The 20,848-nt window shown below is 45.5% G+C and overlaps 1 protein-coding gene across 1 annotated transcript; it reads left to right on the top strand.

Moving 5' to 3' along the window:
• Nucleotides 1-3,542: 3,542 nt before the first annotated feature.
• Nucleotides 3,543-14,720, top strand: LOC146189334 (uncharacterized). Its single transcript, XM_084604186.1, has 3 exons — nt 3,543-4,425; nt 9,431-9,972; nt 11,905-14,720. Exons 2-3 carry the CDS (start codon nt 9,470-9,472, stop codon nt 13,370-13,372), a joined length of 1,971 nt encoding a protein of 656 aa, XP_084460312.1. The 5' UTR covers nt 3,543-4,425; nt 9,431-9,469; the 3' UTR covers nt 13,373-14,720.
• The last annotated feature ends 6,128 nt before the right edge of the window (nt 14,721-20,848 follow it).

Raw genomic sequence — 20,848 nt, 5'->3', positions numbered from 1 at the left:
CTAGCTTACGCAAGTTTTCTGTCTGCGACAGCCGGCTCCACAAATGAGATGCAATTGGAACAAATTGGCATTCCCGTTCTCGACGCATCACCGCGTACTTGGGCGGCACTGTTGACTAGGCACAATGCTGATCCATCGCTGACTGCCCGCAGAAAAATGCTTGCAGCGCTCGTGTACACAAAAGTACTATGAAGCCACACGGAAAAAAATGCTGGCGAAGTTTGTTACTAAGCATGGTGAACCAAATTACCCTAGACCTCCGCTCACCGACCTGAATGCAGAGTAGGTATAGTGAGAGCCCGCACAACAATTTGATCTCCCAGAGACAAAACGAGCCATCATCGGCACTACCCATTTTAGGACCTCCCACCTCTCCTAACTACGTAAACGAAGTTGGTGAAAAACTTTATTTAATAGAGCTGCTGTTGTGTAAAAATTGTATTTGTGGCATTGTTGTTATGCTTGATGTAGGTGTGATGTAATTGGCTTTATTCTTGAGTAATGGGATTGACTCACTGTATTGCTAGTGTCAACATCGCAAGTACGACAGAAAGTATAGATATTCTTCTCTGTTTTAGGAATTGAATACACTCACGGTTGAAAGTCCCAAATCCCAGTAGCCCATTCAAAATTTACACTTTGACGCATACGGCTGTGTGCTAGCTCTGTATTATATTGTGGCCCAGTACTATGCATGCTACAATGTCTAACTTTTTCTGGCCGCCGTAGCGAACATTTTTTGTTAAGTTGTCTTTTGCCAACCGGAACGTGCCGTTGTTAGAAAGCGTAGTGCCTTGACTGGCTGCGCTTTTTTGAACTCTTTAACCTGGAGTCGTTACGGACGCACTACTTTCTCATTGAGATATAGCACAGTTGAATCTAACGACTCACGACAATTAAACACTATAAATTATTTAAGAAGTGCCTCAAAACGTTATCTGTGTAAATCCTTAGTTTGCTCGCATCTCCAGATGACTCGGGTCTGGTGAGACGTTTCCTGGCCGCATGGCAGGCAATAGTGACTGCCTTGTGCCAAGAGGTCCTTTGTTATACCTGTTCGGCCTGTTCTCACGAAGTGTTATCACGGCTCCAAAACAAAGGCGAGAACGTGGAGAGGATGGAAAACAGCTCAAAAGCTGGGAGAGCGGTGTCTTCGCTTCTTCCCACCAGGACGGCTTATGTGACGGTGGCCATGGAGTGCGGGGAAGGGTACAAATGATGAACTCTGGGATAAGAAAAGGACAACAAGCGTTGGCACACGCGAAAATAGCCGGAGAAACACAGAGAATTAAATGAATGGGAAGGGCGGCGTCACGTCGCAATGAAGGAGCCGAGCGGAAACCGGTTGGCCGCCTCGCGCGAAAGACGTAAGTGCGGCAAGCAGTGGCCCCGAAGGTGGCGCGTGTGGTTGCGAGCTGGTGAGTCGGTTTGTTCTGGGTTTGTCCCAGCCGCGACGCTGGGCTTCGATATTTATGGGCAGTACGCGAGAAGCTAGTTCCAACCATCGAGCTCCCAATGTGTCGTGCTCTCGCAGATAATATGTTTCCGGTGTAGTAGCATCTCCGGTTATGAGTTTCGGAGAGAAAAGAAGGGCGCCTATGGCCGGACACGCACGGATGCCTGAGCGGAACTCGTCTCAGCTGACTCAGGACAAGGTGGCAGAGAAATAAACGGACGACCTGTTGCATTCGACCGTTATGTTTTCTGACTGAAGGTTAAGCAACTCTATCTCGAGCGGCTGCTCTTCAGCGTGAATATATTGAATACGTCCCTGTGACCGGAGGCGTGTGCCGCTGGTAATGTTACGAAATGAGATAGCTGGCGTATGCGCCATGCCCAGTTGATGCATAGTGCCCTTCGCATTTCGTATACTTCCTGCCAAAGAACAATCTCATTTAAAAATCATTACGAACCTTCTTAATGGCTTAATCTCATTTAGAAATCATTACGCACCTCTCAATGGCTTAATGAGGTTTCTTCATGTATGATGGGGTATGAACATAAATGTTTTTATAAAGTAAAATAAACAACATTCGTCCTGCCAAAATTTCAAAAATATTAGTGCATCAAAAGCTGATAGCTTGACCCCTACTAAGCCTAATAAAAATTGAATTTAATTCCGAAACAAATAGGAGAAAAATGTTTTTTTTTTTTTTTTTTTTTTTTTACACCCGAAGACTTCTGACGAATAAACCGCTGTTCCTCAATGTTATGCCACATAGACAATGCCGAAAGCTTTTCAGCGCTTCTCAAGACGACAGCAAAGTCAGTTGGAGTCACCTCTAACCGCTAAAGATTGAAACTGTTTGCCTGCCGAAGCTTTGACTCATCTCGACAACGCGCGCTTCAAATCATTAATTGAAAATGTAATAACTTGATGTTAGTCCACCCGTCATGTAATGCCTCTCGTGGGCCTTTGAGGTACTAATAAATAAAGGAAATAAAATGTTTGAGCAAAAATATTTAGATTCGTTATGTGACAATTCCTGGTAACGTATGTGTTGACTAGCTTTGGAGTTGCAACTGCAGGCGAAGCCTGCAATACTTTTAATCACACACACACAAAACAAAACACTAATTGGGCTTGTATTGCATGCGCCTTTGTTGCAAATAACAATTTTATTTTTATACTTCTCTGATTAATCTCCATTAGGCTTGGGTAAATATCCAGAGATGCAAAAAACTGAAAACGCTTTTGCTGTATTAGAACATGTTTTTTGAAACCGAATAAAACAAATCAGTATTGAGTAAGATGTCGCGTAAGTGTCAAATTTAGGTGAACTACAAAACTGAGTAGCAACTGCGGATCCACACGGAAAGAAGGAAGTATCGCGGATTTCGATAACAAAAACAACAAGTAGCCGTTAAAAAGCTACTCTGGAATTAGTTTACAGCACTCTGCCATTCTCGGTGTGCACCTGCGCAGTGCTGGTGTTGATTTATTTGCAGCTCACAGAGTTTAATTAAGCCTTCGAAAAGTGGGATTTTCCTTGGACAATGTATTTTCGGGGGACTTTGCCGCACAAAAATGATACTATTCGAGCTCTGCGACGCTAAAATTTATACCCGAGAAAACAGTCTTTCTCAGTTTGCCCGTATTCCTTTAAATTAGCCAGTGGAACACCCCCTGTCACGGTGTAAGAAGTAGCTACTTCTTACACCGTGCCCCCTGTTCCGCATGGTGATAACTGAAACCTGTTAGAAGGGATACATATTGACATGACCTGTTCAGGGTAACAAATGATCGGAAAGTCATGAGGATTCGATGCCCTTGTTCACCGCCGAGCCTCCAAGTCTAAGAAGCTGTTTGCCTAATGACCACTGTACGCCTCGTTACTTCCTCCTTGAGGCGCAGCGGAACTGCGGCCGCTTGGCGTACAAGCTACCGGTACAAGACATCGCGCGTTGCCGCCTTCGCGCACGCCGGTGGGAACTTCCTCCCGATAGCGCTGCACGGAATTACGAAGAGGGCGCCCGGCAGGCACGCACTTCCTTCCCGGAGGCGAGCGCTCCCTCGCGCCCTCCCCGAGGTGGCAGCGGTGGCAGTGGCCCCGCCAGCCCCGCGCATCGCGCTGCCTCGTGCCGCATGCGTGTCGGGGAGAGGAGGGGCTCGGTGCGCCGTCCACGACGGCGAAAGTTCCCACCGCAGTTGCACCAGTCGTCCGCGAATGAGGAGGCGTTGGAGAATTATCCGCGCACGATAGATTTCTCCGACGCTGTTTTACTTCGCTTTTGCGAGTCGCTATGACTCATACGTTCTGTGGTGCCACATCCTGCTGAGCTTCTCACCGCGTCCGTCTTGGCCACGTCCGGTTGTTGTTCAGAGACGTTTTGGCGGGACATTCGTCAGACGGCGTTCATCACTGCTGCCGAACTCGTGCGGATTTTTGACACACTTTGGTGCTGCGAGTCAGTGATTTCGTGTGATGCTCACGACGTTGCGCTGACTGTGGTCGGACGTGGAGGCGCTGGAAGACGATTTGAGCAGTTGTGTACATCGTGGCTCGGTTGTAAATTTTTACCCTGTTTACCTCCGGTCATAGTAGGCCTAGTCTGCCTGCTACAAAAAGAAATGCCCGGTAGAAATTCCAATGGGTAAAAAGCATCTCTGGGAGTGAGAAACACCAGCGCGTGTGGACTGGTCCTTGAATTGAAGCCATTATGGAGAAAGCCTGTGTTCTACAAGACCCAAGAGCGCTCAAGCTTTATCGATACTGAAGCTACCGTGCTTTTCCGACATTGAGCAACCCAAAGGTCCACCCCATACGGCTCTAAGATGTGAATCAACATGGTCAAAAGCACTGCATTGTTTGTGATTGCTGGAACCTAATACACCTGCGCTCCAATAAGCTGGTCAACTCTGTAAAGGGTCTGCCGTGTTCCTGTGCTGGGAAGCAGCCGCTACGTTTAACAAGAACTTGGAAGGTAGGTCTCTTTGCTTTGCCAAATCAGGCTGAATTCGACAATTTGTCTTTGCTCTCTGATATCATTAGTCGACCGCTACAAAACAGGCCTAATCAAGCATAGACTGTCGATAAATCTAGCAGTTAGCAGCTATTGAACGAAAGTAGTAATTCGTAAGAAGACAACTATATTTCAGTTTATTTATTAGTACCCGCATGACTAATTGCCATCGCAGAAGGGAGTGGCTCCATACAAAACACAGCCTTTGGAACTCTTCCGATAAGAGGGGCATCGGGATAAAGTAGTATATGTTTCTTATAAAGCACTTAAAAAAATAAAAGGCCGCTCTTAACTATTCTGGCCCAAAACCTGAATGATGCTCCTTAGATAGCAGCCAATTTCTAAGAGTAAAGGGGGTTATTCCCATTTATTGTTTTCTTCAATGTCCTTTTTATCTTTACATATTTTTATCATTGAATCTTCGGGCAGCAAAAACAATTACGAGCACCTCCGGCCCACCACTGTTTCTCATCTATAACGCACCGATTTTCTAACCGCGGTATTTTTACGCGGCAGGGGATCACTAAAATGGCTTCCGCCGTTAGGCAAACATAGCACAGTGGAACGGAAATGCTCACCACCTCTCTAGGCTTTTATTTAAGCCGGACTAATAAGCCGAAGGTTACGGCTAAAACAACAGTATTCTTGAAATACCTTCAGGCTAAACATCCGTCTTGTTCTATTGTAAACGTACGGTTTCCCTATGAACTCATAACTCTAACAAGAACGACTCGAGGTGCCTACAGTATGGAACGATTATAAAAACATACATAAACATTACGACGTTTCACTCAGAGAGCGGCCTGCATTATTAAAGTTAATTCGCGAATTGCAAAACGATAGCTATATTTCATGCATGATGCTGAAGAGAGCGCTCTTCCCTCTTGCAGTGGTTTATGGTTTCGCTTAAATTTAATTATCAGTTCGAACGAACACTTCACTCCTTTTTTCGTAATGTTACGGGAACGCGATGAATAATTGGTTTGGTTTGGTTTGTGGGGTTTAACGTCTCAAGGCAGCTCAGGCTATGAGAGACGCCGTAGTGGAGGACTCCGGAAATTTCGACCCCCTGGGGTTCTTTAACGTGCACTGACATCGCACAGCACACGGGCGCCTTGCTTTTCGCCCCAATCGAAGAGCGACCGCCGAGGCCAGGATAATAGGTTGCAATTCAGCCCTAAGGAGCGTTATGATTATGTGAGCTACATTTTATACACCTCTATGGGCAGCGTGTAATGTCGAATCGCGCTCAGAGATTCACCTGCTCCTTTTTTGACACTCTTGAGGACTTTAGGCTTGATTCTCTAACGTTTCCACGTGCATATGCATACACTCCAGTGAGGATGAAATTCAAAGTATAGAGTAGAGTACACGCGTTATGCACTGCCGACCTCATGGACTTGTAATTATTACATTTTTAGGGATTTTTTAATATAGTTGGCTACTTTTTTGAAACAGTGACGCTTCGTGTAATTCAGTTACGTTTTGCGATAATTGATTACTAGTTATTCATTATATATGTGCAGAAAGGCTGTAGGACAAAGCTTGTGTGACGATGTAATTGCGCAAAATTTTTCCAATCCGGACGGTGCGGTGCGCATGGCTGCCCGTCATTTGGCGCTCACCGCGGTCTTCGTCCTTGGTGTAGCTTTTGATGGCATTTATTGAGATTTCTCGAGTTTAAGTCCGAAGGAGTATCTAGTGAAGGACGGCGTCAAAAGATCCAACAGAGTTTAGCACAATAGTTCAACCGGCTTTGCTATATGCTTCTATACGAAAAGCTGCCTCTGATATTCCAAACAAGATACCTGGACAATAGTTTTTAGCTACCAGCGACATTTCCTGCAGCGCGTTTACACAGCGCCAATAACTAATCACGGCGCTTCATAGGTTTGGTTTGGTTTGGTTTGTAGATTTTAACGTCTCAAAGCAACTTAGGCTACGAGCGACGTCGAAGGGGAGAGGTTTTAAAATTACGATTGCCTTTGCTTTTTATAGCCTACTGATATCACCTAGTACACGGGCGTCTTGCTTTTCGCCTCCATCGAAAAGCAGCCGCCGAGGCCGGGATTCGATCCCGCGTCCTCGGGCACAGCAGTCGAGCCCCGTAACCACTGAGACACTTCGGCGGGTCGTAGATGCTGTCTAAACTGTGATGGAAACACTGCGGAACCACGGGCGAGCATAAAAAGGTTTCGTGGTGTATAACACCGCCTTACCCTTTTGGGCTTATTTGTCGAGGAGTGCTCAGTATAACGGATGATGTACCGTCATAATGAATCTTTGAAAACGCCCTTGACGACGACTTTGAAAAACAACATTTGTTGATAATAAACTTCGTGTAAGAAAAGTTCAAGACTGTCGCACTAGTTTATTGCGGTTGGAGGGAGTTTGTGTTATGACCATAAAGTTCGATAAGAAGCAACGCAATTGTAATCGATTACTGTTTCATAATTATCGGTTACATTTCTGGGGCTACGGTAGACCGCTATAGTCGGTTACATTTCAGACCGACCAATTACAATTGTAATCGATTACTTACTTTCTGTGACGTATAGAACTCTGCCGGTCAGTGATTCGTCTCATATCAAGAGGTAGCTCCCTTTCAAAATGAAAAGGCACAGAAAAAAGCAAATGAAGAAATGGCTGTCACCGACGACGTTTCAAAGGGTGCAATTGGTGCAGGGGTATGCACCTTTGAGAGAAATAAAGAAAACAATTATTTCGTGTCGGCTTGCAATCACGAACGCAAAAGGGAAAATGTTAGTTGGGCGATAGGCAAACTTCAACGATTCGAGACATTGTGTAAAAGCCTTTTAAAAACGATTGAAAGATCATGAAACAACCTTCTTTTTCGCTTCACATATATAGAAAGTTTCTTTATTATGTTCACACTGGAATTCAACAAATCAGAAGTAGGCCATCTCAAGAAGTCATACTTCTAGTTGAACTCGTTTGTCTTTTATGCCTTGGAAAATATCATGAACCTCGTGGACGATACATTACAGCTCCATTATTTTTGCTCTGCATTGGCAGTATAACGACCGAATGAGCTCGTGCTCAAAGAATATTTTCAATAGCGCCGAAATATTGAAGCTGAATGCCGTAAAAGAAGGGGAAGGAAGCAAGGTGATATGAGGAAGGGGTGGCACTTTGTAACGACCCCCCCCCCCCCCGCCCCCGCCATTTAAAACATATGTTCCCTTTCCATTTCATTTGAAGTAACGTTCGCGTCATGGTACCACTATACGAGTGTAGCAAAGGAAATGGCTGCTAACCGTAGGGTAGCGGCTCCCACTCTCGTAAAAGCCTTCGCTATTCGTCGCACACGATGGCTAACTACAGACTGGAAGATGCAGTCAATAGCTGGGTCTGGTCGCTTTCCCCGGATACTTCAAAGCCCCAAGTACGTCACCGAACAACAATGGCCGATTTCAGAAGGCCAAATGGGTACGAAGTTAAAAAAATAAGCCAGAGGGGACAAAATGTGTACTGGTCGGTTTTATTGCTTTTTTGAAAGGATACTAGTATAGCGTCGCACTTGTAGCCAAAGAATCCCATGCAGCCCCTAAAATCCGCTTTCCATTTGCTCTTTCTCCTCGTAATCCTTTCCTTGTGGAGGGCGTTCTGTTTTCGGCGTATTGGCTGAAAAACACTCCTCGTGACCTTTAACGTGCCTATAGGTTATGAGGAGGTTTCTGATCACCGCTGCACTTCCTCTGCTTAACATACATGTTGAGGAGCCTACATGTGCTCGAAAATAGCAGTGATTTGCACCATGGCCACGTGCGCCTTTTTCAGACTCTGAACACAGCTTTGTTATCGTACACAGTTGATCATGAGTATTATGCGGGAAGCCTATATTTTACAAGGCCCGCAAATACCGGTCACTGTATCGGAGCAAGATCTCATTGCCCGATGGGTAGACCGCGATTACCACGGCTAATGGCAGCCCAGTTGAATTATGTACACTTTTTGACTATAGAGAAGTACGTAATGAATGCGTGTTGTGAAGCACACGCACACATTACATTGCACTAGAACGTTCACACAGGATGCTGCATATTTGAAGGACCTTTGTGTCGGGAGCTAAATACACTCCAACCCCAACCCCCCTCCTCTGTCCCTCGCCAACCTCCCTAGAAATTCTCGGAAGCTTATACTGGGTTATTACTTTACGTATCCGTGGAACGTTCTTGAACGTGAACGAGCACAGCTCTTTACATAATTTTTCGAAAAGCTTAAAATTGTTATTGTTAAAAAGTAGGAATACGATTGGGATTGCATCTGAGAAACAGAACAAGGAACGTAGCACAAAGATTATTTCATCACTTGCGCCAATTTCTGAGTTTCGACAGAAGTATTTCCTTCGGTAATAATGTAGCCAGGTCTTATTCTGATGTCAGCCCTTTTATTTTCCTTACGCAGACTCTTTGTTTATAACACAAATGATTGTTGTATTGCCTTCAAACTTGCGTATTATGCAAATATCCTTCTCTAATAAGAAAACTTTAAAGAAACTATTATCCTAGTGCGACAGTATTTAAAACACTGTTGAGGTAGATGCTTGGGCAATTTGGTACATCGTATTTAAGCAAGAAACAGCTCCACACATGGCACGCAAAAAAGACTTGATGAAGTCGGAACGGAAAGCGTCCGCAATGCGTGAATTATCAGTGCACACTAATTGGCCGTAAGTTTCCTGAAGCCCTGCTGCTACTGCACCCATTTATTTCGCTCTTCTTGCAGCCATCTTCTCCTCTCTTTGCTCACGCGATAGTCAGTTGTTCACAGAGAAGTGAGACATTGCAGCCCTTTTTCCCATCGCCAAAACCATTTTCATTGCTTTCTTGACTTGATGCCGCCATTACAGTTTGCAAGCTGGTGCCATTTTATGAAACAAAACCATCAACGATTTTGACTGTTTGTTTATTTGTGCTCCTTTCTGTCACAATATGCTTTTCAGATGTAGCAGGCTTTGCGGAACGTCGGGCTACGCTCAGCAATGAAGGCAATCCACCTTTGCTTAGCGTGGTTCTGCGCTTTGACGTGGGCAGAGGAGCTTCCTCCAAGCTCTGATGGAGTAGAGGACGCCTGCAACGCCACTTTGCCTTGGGACGTATCCAGGGAAGAGTACAATGACGTCCCAGACTCTGTGTTCGAGAGACTCATGCAATGCCCCGTCGGCCTGCACGGATGTTCCGACGAGCTCGTGAGTTGTTTTCCCGCAACATATGCGGCGACCTGCTCCTGCGCGCCAAACTGCAAGACCTACAGGGACTGCTGCTGGGACGTCACACCCATTGAGCCCACGCTGGACGATTTCCCGGACATTTCTTGTGTAGAAGTGCAGATTGGCTCCTCTTGGAAAAAGTTCATCTACATGGTCGTCGGCTGCCCGGTGGCCTGGCCCGATGATTATGTCAGGGAAGGGTGCGAATTGGCCGACTCGTTCAATGACACCTTCTATCTGATACCTGCTACCAGCGTCAATCATGTCACTTATAGGTAAGACACCACGTTGGCGGCCGAAGACGCTATATTTATGCTCACAATGCTCAACTTCAAAGTTCACAGTTTCTTGATTCGGTAAGGAGAATCTGAACCTCGGCAAACAATACGATGAGAGAACAGAGCGCATTAGTAATATACAAAGCGCAGTGACAAGAAAGCCAAATTTGCGTATAAAAAATATGCCGCTTAGGCTTGATAATTCCTTTCTGAAGCGTCGCTCGGTGTGATTTGCACGAATTCTTTCAGAGGACTCATCAAACAAAGTAAATACACCAGAATATGGTAATTACTGCATATAATATGATAATATTGAATGTTGCGATGATAATACGTTATGAGAATACTGTAAAAGCCGGCATCCCTGTGCTATCCTTCTAAAACAGGCTAAAACGTCCCATTCAAAATATTGCGAGGTTCATTATTTTTCCACTATTTTTACATGTTATTGGAGCCTAAAATTTTCGCTGTTGTACGGAATGTGTTGTGAACCGCCCTGCGGATAGTTCTGTACAAAAGTTTTCATCAACGTCATCTACACGTTTTTTGCGATGCTTGAAACGTGTTGGCTCAACTTCTTTGTCTGCGATCACTTCCTGTACAGCATGTTACGATTTAGTTCAGAGTTAGCCATGCTTTAAGAAAAACAACGAGGGACGCATGGGGACAGAAAAAAAAAGCGGGAATTAACTATGTCACAGTAATTTGGCCTAATTATCTCCTCCAACTAATCAGAATTACGGACCGCCTTATAAACGCTTAGCAGGTAAAATTACTTCAACTCATAGAACACCGGCATCATTATTACCTGCCAAGAAGTAAAACAAACGCTTCGGCCATTTCTACGGTCAAGAGTGGCGCCTCTAGGTATTCCGTCACTAGGTGGTAAACGAATGCGTTTACCACTTATACTAAACCACAGTGACTTCATACCTGCGATTTAGAAAGCGTCCACTTCAGCAGGAAATATTCTGAGCGTCATGAGCTGGGCTGGCATTCGTTAGATCGGTGCCATTAAAAACGATTCCGTCCTAAGAATTTATATTCATACTGGATTCGCCTGCATATAGCCCCTGAATACTGGGTATTTTTGTTGGTGACTTTGGTGAAAAACCAACTCGTGACTTAGTATTGTAGTAGTTCTATGAAATAGCTCGGTAGCTTCAGCGTGGCACTTAATTATTTGTATTGTTGGTAAATATGAAAATGTCCAGGATATGGCATGGGCGCTAATGAATCAATACGCTTCAAGGATATAGGAAGAATTTTTTCATAGCATTCAGCTTACATGAAAGCACAGCAGTATCAGCGCTGCGATGCTGTTGAATCGTATCGAACCCGTGTTTTGGAATTTCACATGGCCTTCACGTTTCTTTTAACTGAAGACTTGTATAGCACGGTAATTGAGGACACACATGTTTGTAAGACAAATATCATCGTAAAAGTAGGAGGCTGAATTAAAAACAACATATTTACCTGAAAAACCTCCTACCAATAACGAATTAGCGGAAATAACCTCAACCTAAACGAAAGAATGAAGTCTCCTTGGAAACTTGCGTTTTCTGATAGGTATCTGGCTCATCGTGGGAAATGATTTTAGTGACCAAGCAGTGAGCAAAGTTAGGTTATTTTAAAAGATATTTATTTTCCTTTTATACATTGCAAGCATACATGTAAAACGTTCTCTGCTGCCGAATGATTGGTCGACCGCCCTGTGTGGGTATGTAGTACCATATGTTAACTTGTAAACAACAACATTTATACACCAATTTCAAGGAATATAAATATCAGTTATTGTTGTTGTTGTTGTTCTAAAATCTATTCGTTTAAAGCACTGGTGGCAATGCGCTAAACGTAGAAACTAGTGTTTCGCGATACTACTTGCCCGAGTTACCATTTTCTTATCGACCTTGTTTTTCTCTTTTGTAGGAATGGATTCTGCGCAATGTGCAACGGTGAGATTGTCAACGCCACTTTCTGGAACTCAACGCAGTACCAAGCTGTTGACCGAGTTCGGGTCGTGCTGCCCGATATCATGGAGAGCCAACCAGCGCTTCATCTGAGGCCTTGCAGCGAAATAGCGCCGTACGACAACTGCAGCACAAACGTGCCTGACGAAGTTTCACGACGGTGCAAAATGTACTACGCACCAGTAGAGGACAGCAGCGACCCGTACGGCATTGTGTATAGAAACGCATACTGTGCAATGTGTAATGGCGCTAACTTGTCCCAACTTTCATGTAGTCCTCCGATGCACTTAAGCAACGTCAGTGTGGTGAGCCGAAAAAAAGGAGCACTGCCTAACCTGGCGGCCTTGTTCAAGCCAGTGGTTAGCACACCAAGCTGTTACGTCGAACATGACGGACACTGCTACATCAGGTATGCGCGAAGTTTATACACCATAATGGGGAGGTCTGGAATCGGAGCTCTTGTTAACGAGACGTCAGCATCGCCACCGAAGACACCAGAGCAAGAATCACCGCTCCAGAACAACATTAACCACTACATCACTGTGGTCTGCATGTCCTTATCCATATGCTGCCTCATCATGAAAGTAGCTGTGTTCTGTGCCTACCGAGAAGCGCGAGGTTTTTCTTCCAAGTGCACACTGTGCTTATCAGTGACGCTTTTGTTCACACAGCTGCTCTTCCTTATCACCGGCTGCTTAGGCCTGCCGCCCGTCGCCTGTGCAACCAGTGCCGTTCTTATTCACTACGGGTTCATGTGCACCTTCCTCTGGACGACCGTACTTTCGTTCGATATCTGGAGGAGCGTGACGGCAGTGAAACTATCTTCAACCCGTGAGAAGACATTGGCCATCTATGGCCTCGTTGCCTGGGGTCTGCCCATGGTCCTCACACTGACGGCTGTCGGCGTGCAAGTCATGGTACCCTCCTCTCCCCTGTCACCAAGCTACGGCAACCCAACCTGCTGGATCAGCACGTTCTGGGGCCTCATCATGTACTTCCTGGCTCCCATGGCTGTACTTCTGCTCCTGTGCTTGTTCTTCTATTTCTGCACAGTATCCTACGTCCGTAGCACGTCGACTGCAGCGGGCTCCACTCGCGAAGACGCCGAATTGAGCGGGGCTGCCGGCAACCGCGCCAGACAGCAGCGTAACCATGCTGCGCTTTTCGCTCGCCTTGCTCTCATCATGGGCGCACCGTGGGCTGTTGCATTCCTTGGCACTTTCTTGCAGTTTACTGCTATCGACTCTATAGTGAACGCTATGGTAGGACTTGAAGGAGTGTACCTGTTCTTCGCGTTTAAGGACTACCGCTACTGGTGCTCCTCGGCACAGACGCGCTTGAAATCAGGACCACTTACCAGCAGCCGTGCAACGTCAAACTCTGACCTCTCGTCGACAAAGAAAATTCGAATCTCAAAGGGGAAATGACGTAAGCGTAGAATATACACCTTCGGGAAAACCCGCGCGGCATTTACCGCCGTCATTGAGAGCTTATTATTGTGAAGTCGTGAATGATGGCCTGTCTGCAGGATCACGTTTGAACGTTGAAGAGCCGTTAATTCTTGTGACGTGTTTGTGTGGGTAGCAGATCATGTAGCGGGTTCATAAATAATGCAAACGATAATAAATTTCGTAATACCTATAATTCTCAAGCGTCGTGTCGTTGATGCTGGTGTCATAAGTACAGCGCGGATGTACAATGGTCACTTGGCATGGCCGACAGCAAGTTCTGGCTCCTACAATCATTATTCATCTGAATATAGTAAAACGCACTTCTTGCCATTAGGATCTTGAATAGATCGTACTAACTGAAGGCCATCAAATATTGGCGGCCAATACCACCCTCTGGATTCGAGAGGCGCGCTGCCGGTTAGACCTCCGTGTAGCGCGGTGTTTTCTCTTGAACATTCGGGTAGCCGTTTTCGTTCGTAAAACACTTGAAGTCACATCTTCAGAACCAAGTGGTTCCTTCGCTGCCGATGCAGCTGACGTTGCGTTGGACGATATTTCATCGCTCGTTGATGCGGACGACTCGCGTATACTGGTCCAGACTGGGTGGTAGTAGACTCTCGAGGTGTCCAGTTTGCGCTCCACCTCCGTCGCCCGCTGCCTCTCCGCTCTGGCTGTGGTGAAAATCATAATGGCGACAAAGGCTACGACGAAGATAAGCAATGTAGCTACGCTCGCAACTGATATGGCGAAGTCTCGTGGTGCCGAAATAGTTGCGGCCCTGGGTGGTACAGCTGGTGGGGATGACAAAAGCAACGAAGGCGGCGACTCCTCATTCGAAAAGGCAGCAGTGGGCGAAGCGTTCCGATTGCTCGGCTTATCGCCGTCAGCTTTCTTTGGTAGTTGGCTCGCCGAGGATGCTGTTGCTGGTGGTGCTTGCTCCGAGACAGCCACTGGCGGAGACGCCGGTACGTCATCAGGTTCAGCGGCGGTCCATACCCCGGGGATTGGTGGAGTCAGCTCTTTGGTCTCGATGAGCGGGTCGGACCAGGAGACGCGACGCTTCATCGCTGGTTACGGCCTCAGTTCTTCTTCCTTCTTTTTGTTCTTTCCGATTTTCGTCTTCGCTTCTTTATCGCTGAATGCAGAGAACGGGAGTAAAACCCGGAAACGCAAACTGTTCGGCAAAAGTAATTTAGTACAATAGTTTCGATTATGTGTTTGCTGCTTATACGCATTTTGTACTCTATTCACTTATTGTATTTAAGCGTTTAGGATTCAGTTGTCTATAAGGAAAAAAAATAAAAAGCGGGAAACCGAGTAATAAGTGCAATGATGGGGGCAAAATCTCCAGAGCTTTACGTGGGTGGTGCCATTCGCATTCCGTTTGGCCAATTTGAATCGGGCTCCTTGGAGGCTGCTAAGAGGTAGGCGTTTGCCATCTTAGCCCTATAAAGCAAAGTTACGCACAAATGACGTTAATGCGAGAGCAAAGCAAGAAATCAAACATATATACCCGTGCTTGTTGCCGCAGTGAATAAAAAGGAAATGCTATAAGCGGAACATTTCCAAAAGTTCCGCTTATAACTGGAACTTATGTGGAACCAGATTAAGAGGGTACTCACAGTAGTGCAATAGATACATAAGCTTTAAACCATTCTCGAGGTCAATAATTTTTATAGGCACGAGTGTGTGCTTTGAAACATCTGATAGCTTTATGCTCGTTGGTATCCAAGAATTTTCGACGGCACGTGATCTTGAAGTCTACTTGCGCACCTTAATTTTTTTTCGACGCGAATTAAAACTTAGCACAAATGTTTTCGGCAACCTTTTTCGCGAGAAAGATCGGCGAATCATTCATGTGCATTTTCAGTTGGTCCAATATTGTTTGTAAGGATTACACGTCCCACGTTTCAGTTTCCCTAGACTGCTCGCGAGAAAAAGTGAATTTGTCGCATAAAAAGGCCAAGTCCTCTGCCGCTTCTCTTGAGGGAAGACTGGGGCTGAGTCCACCTGAGGGAATCACTTTCGTCACCTGGCGCTGTTTAGGTCTTTCTATCGTTCATAACGCTTTTGAAAGAATGCTTTCTCTCAAGCTGAGGCCTCCGGTTTTTTGACGTTCGCCTGGTTTCCCGCAGGGTTTTATGCTAGTTAAGATGATACTTATTTTCGCGAGGAGTTTGTAAAAATGCAACGGATATATGTTACACAGCATACCAAAATACTGATATGATAACAGGACAAATAGGCTATGGTGTGGAAAGTTCATCATTTATGGTATCACGCAGTAAGGAGGCAATAGGCAAATTTTGAAATCACTGTCAGTTTCTTTTAATTGGCGGCACGTGATGAAATAAGTGATTCCCAAGGGCTGCCATCGGAAGTAAATGTTATGATTAAATAAAGCGCGTCTGTTAAGTTCTAACCTTCTTTACTCCAAGTTGGCAGAAGCCAGCTTCTCTGTCTGCCGTGTAGCGTTGTTAACGAGTAGTCATGGCCGAATGAACGCGCTTTACGAGATGACTGGAAAGCCCATTCAAGGTCTCTAGCCAAGTATGAAAAGAACATGAGATGGTGCACCAGCGCCGCTTGTTCTTTCGTTAGCGGTGGTTTTACGGGACATCACGCAATCCAGCGGAAAAAGGGGAAGCCGCTACATTTTAAAACGTTTTACACATTTTTGGCCGCAAAAAGGGTGCTCCAGTTTCCCTGGGCTAGCACTCTAAGTGAAAAACGACAAGGCAGGTTGTGGTAAGGCACGGCGGTTAACAATTAGGGGTTTTTGTTGGGCTACCCTACGTTGTATGAAATGGAAGAGGGGCAGATATGAAAAAGCGAAAGAGAGAATTATGGTCTGGGGGAAGCCAAAAACAGCTGCAGTATTATCCTTAGCACTGCGAGGGCTGCAGCCTTAACAGAGCACAGTATACGCTTTTCGACGCAAACAAATGAGATTTGCACAAGAAAGGAGATTCCACGGTGAAACAGTGCTGCTCTACTCTATACTCGGGGACACTTTTTCTTGGCAATGGAGCCAAAGCTAGAGAGCCAAAACGCACCATCTTCGTACGCAGCTGAATATAGTCCCTAGTTACACGAGTAGTTTCTGCAAATACAAATTGAAATAATAGCGCGTTATTTACGGTATATTTTTTATAACAGAACTGATTTTCCGAAATGAAGCTGTTATGCCTAAAACACGTCTTGGTTCCACCAGGTTTTCTTCTGCGATGTCTGTCGCTAGTTTTAGAGACGCCCCGACTTTGCAGACAAGATGGCGACTCACTGTTCGGGTCGTTCCGGTTCTGGTTCGTTCGCTCCGCAACGACTTGAAGCGTTTTCACCAGACAAGATTCGATTCAATTTCAAGAGACGTTGGCTGTCGAAGCAAACGAAACAAATGATCTGCAATGTCTATGCAGGCCGAAATCCGCGCGGTCGGACTACATGGCGGAGCGACACGTTTAAAGGCCCCGCCTCCCTACGTTTGCGCCCATTGCCAAGAAAAAGTGTCCCCGAGTATAGGCTGTTAGCCCTGGGACAGCATTACCCCGTTATGGGTGTAATAAGGTTTCCAGTGCTATAGCTGAGCAGGATCGAGGGAATATAGCGCGGGATGGACAGCAGGAGAGTGGTCTTCACTCAAGTATTAAATCAGTCTTGTTGAACGCTATTCATGTGGTGGCATAAATGTGTCATCGTTGCACTCACGACTTGGAGATTCCATCGTGGCGTGCTTCTTCGAGATTGCCGCAAAATATCATTTGATGTGGATAACATGCTGTCGGAGCACAACGAATGATAATAAGGCGGAATAATCAGGTGGAAATTTCAGCCAGTTAAGATGGTTTCAGCTGGTTTATGTAACAGTTTTGTATCTATCAATTGAAATCAACTGGGGTCTAGCCAGGCGAAATCATTACTCCCTTTAATGCTTGCCAAACGCGGTGCCATTTGCTCGACTACCATTTTACTACCAAAATTCTAAAAGCTATAACAATTAAATGTGAGAAAGCAAAAAAATGATCAATTCGGTATTTTCTGCTCCTTTGGTTGCCGTCCTATTGAGGGATGGTTTCAACAAAACAGGGCGTTTTTAGGCACTGATGCCGGAAATAAGCGTAAAGTTAAAACTCAGTTAAACAAAGTCAAACGGAGTCATGAATTATTTCATTACATATGGAACTTCGTAAAATTCCGGGAAGTATTTCTCGGTCACTCAATTCGATACAGTGAATTCTATGGTAAACCGTAATTAAGAAATCTACCACGGCATCATTTTCTGAAAAATTAATTGCGCCGAAAATGAAATTGTGTCCCGGGGAAACAACCGAAACTACTGGGACGTACAAGAAACGAGACAAAAATTCCTATCTGTAAAATAAAAGACCTATGGGGCTACAAATTTATCTCCTAGCAAAGAGGCGGCAATCTTCGCTTGAGTGCGATTTGAAGGCAACGACCACAAGGATTCTTTTCAAGCTTGAAGAGTGTCCAGCACGTCATTTCATCCTCTGGTAACTGCCGCAGCAGATAAAGGGCATCCACCCCTTCATCTATAATCTGGTAAATTCAATTCAAAATATAGATCACGTTTTCCACAAAGCAGCTGGGTTAAAGTGGGATGATGGCGCACCGCGATGTACCATTGGTTGGTTTGGTTTGTGGGGTTTACCGGCCCAAAGTGACTCAGGCTATAAAAGATGCCGTAGTGGAGGACTCCGAACATTTCGACCACCTGGGGTTCTTTAACGTGCACTGACATCGCCCAGCACACGGGCGTCTAGCTTTTCGCCTCGATCGAAAAGCGGCCGCCGAAGCCGAGACAGTACCCAGGTAACGCAAAACATTGCCTAAACGTTGCCTGTATGTATGAACTTCCACACAACGTAATGCGACAAAATCTCACATTGCTGCGACGTTGCAAGACATACGTTGCCCTGACGTTTAGAGTTTACGTCATCATAACGTTTATAGGCATACACAGCACTGACGTTGGGTGTACACATCTCACCAACGTTTTGATAACATTGCTATTGCAACATTTATAAACAGGCCGAGTTAGATATTACTGGCGAAACTAATAAAGCTGCAAAAGTGAAATGCGAAATTCCTGGTTGGACAAGAATATATGCTCAAGTGATAAATGGCAGCTTTATAACATGGAAACAATTTTAGATAGTAATTATTTTCCAACAAATCATCAGATCACAACGGTCAAAAATATCACAAACTATACTTTTATTAATTTACAATACTGTTGAGAGCCCAACAGACAGTGAAAATTATATCATGGACATGAGTGCAAACAAACACCGTGTTGTGGGAATGGTTTTGTCATTGTCAGAGAGTACCAAGCAAAGGTATGGTTTTTACAATGGGAGCGCACAAAAAATAGCATCTGCATTTTTCTTGACCGGTAAGCACACACATTTTGTACCAATTTCATTGATGCTCCACGTACTCAGACCCCGTGAAAGTCCTCGGGCTCTGTAAACACCTATGTCAACAGACCACAGCGTTGCATCATGAAAGTAACATCGGCATAGTGTTGCCCGCAAATAAGGACGTCACCTTCAGCTGCTATAAAATTTCTTATTAGGACAAAATTTCCACCCGTTATCCTCACACAGCTGTTTTTTGGCTTTGTAGAAAACACTTTTTTCCCAATCGTAGTTTTACTGAATCGCTGCCCCCGGAATGTTTCAGGGACTAGTCCATTCATGCGAATATTGGACAGCTTGATGCCATCACTTCTAGGAGTCACTGGTTGCTTGAACTGCTTTAGTTCAGCTGCTCGCATAAAAATTTGTTCCGTAAGAAGGGCATGGCCTCTGGCCAGTCGCTTCAGCTTTCCTAGAAAAGCTTCAAAAGGAAAGGCTGAAAATATGGCAATGTGGCAAAACCGTCGCACATCATCTTCCAGATGCGAGAGGCTATGTATGCTAACGTTTTAGATGCCACTGCCATAAAGCTTACCTGCCTCTGTAACGAAGCTAAGTAGCAGCTGCTCAGCATATTCACACAAAGTCATACAAAGATCGGGTGAGGCCAGTATTGTGATAATAGAACTTAGCTTCAAAAAGTGCGTGTAAAATGGATGAGCAAGGTGTTGCTTCAGAACAATGGGGCCAAAGTAAACAAGGAAGTTTCTATACTCGGATGCCTTCCAAAATTCTAGAACACTCAGGGTCCTTGGAATGCGCTGAAGCTCCTGTGGAGTGTTGACAGCCAAAGTAACTAAGTTCTCAGAAATGGCCCTACGTGCACTCAAAGGCAGCATTGACACTGATGGGGCAGTTGATGTCCAATACTGCACTAGAAGTCTTTTGATAACTCTTAAGCAAACCAAACGCATATAGTCTAGTGGGAACCAGTCTGATGCCCAGCTTGAGCAATGGTGATGTGCAATTGTGATGATCAGGCTGTCATGTTGAAGTTTTCACCTGTACGCGGAGGGGCCAACACATCAGGAAATATACCTTTCCTATGCTCTACAGAGTACATGCCTTTTTGCACGTACTTTTCACATGCATAGTATGCTGCATGTCTCTTGGTACATTTATGGAATGCCCGCGCAGGCATGTCGCAAATGCATGAACAATCACTAGGGAACACAGCTTCACCATGGTGCAGTCCAAGCTCTAAAAGTGAACACTCTCGGGTTTTGAGTCCCCCATGTAGAGAGCTGCAAGGAAAGGTTCATTTCGCGAGCTTTCTTCGGCCCGCACAACCACAGGCCAGAACTGTTTCGACGAACTCCTAGATAAGGGCACACCATCGACGTTCATCGTCAGGGAAATCACTGAAGCGCTCACTGATATGGCTCCACTTTCTAGTTGCTGAATGAGGTTTCCAGTGACGCCAAAAAAAGCAGTAAGTGCCACTTCCCATGCTGGTGACTACTGGCATGAGGCGTCCGCAGCAGTGTTCTGGCATCAGAAGGGAGGTCTGGGTGGTGCGGCTGCAGAATTTTCAGAAGCTTAGTGATGTGGGCGGCAAAAATGTTATCTACAGCCCATGAACGAAGTGGGTCGTGCAAAGCCGGAGCTAAATCCACCCCACTATCGCTTGACGAAAAATCGCGGAGCTCACTGCTGCATGAATACTGCTGTAGAATTTGTTCTTGAGACTCGGCAACTTCGCCAGTTGGCGGTGGATCAACGGGGCACAATGGAGAAACCAATTCTTCATCGTCGTTGCTGCTGTGAAACACCACCCTCTCAAAATGTTCCTCGGCAGTAGCTAAGTTTCAGCTTGTAAGGGACTGCTGTACAGTAGGGCTATCAGATTGGCAAAGTGCTGCTATTTTGGTTGCCCTGCGTCAGAATTTCTGTCTTCTTCCAACATCAATGATACACCACTATGTCCTCTCCATCGCCGATAGACACAGCTTTAATCGCAAACACGAGCGGTACGCATCATGGTGCACTGAAGGTCATCGACGAATGAGCA

Source organism: Amblyomma maculatum, chromosome 5, assembly GCF_055883805.1.
Source record: "Amblyomma maculatum isolate TAMU_Amacu chromosome 5, ASM5588380v1, whole genome shotgun sequence".
NCBI lineage: Eukaryota > Metazoa > Arthropoda > Arachnida > Ixodida > Ixodidae > Amblyomma > Amblyomma maculatum.
This window is presented reverse-complemented; position numbering and strand designations above follow the sequence as displayed.

Coding starts and splice junctions, on each gene's coding strand:
- LOC146189334 (XM_084604186.1), top strand. CDS start 9,470: ATGAAGGCAATCCACCTTTGCTTAGCGTGGTTCTGCGCTTTGACGTGG. Junction 9,973..11,904: donor GTCAATCATGTCACTTATAG/GTAAGACACCAC, acceptor TCTCTTTTGTAG/GAATGGATTCTGCGCAATGT.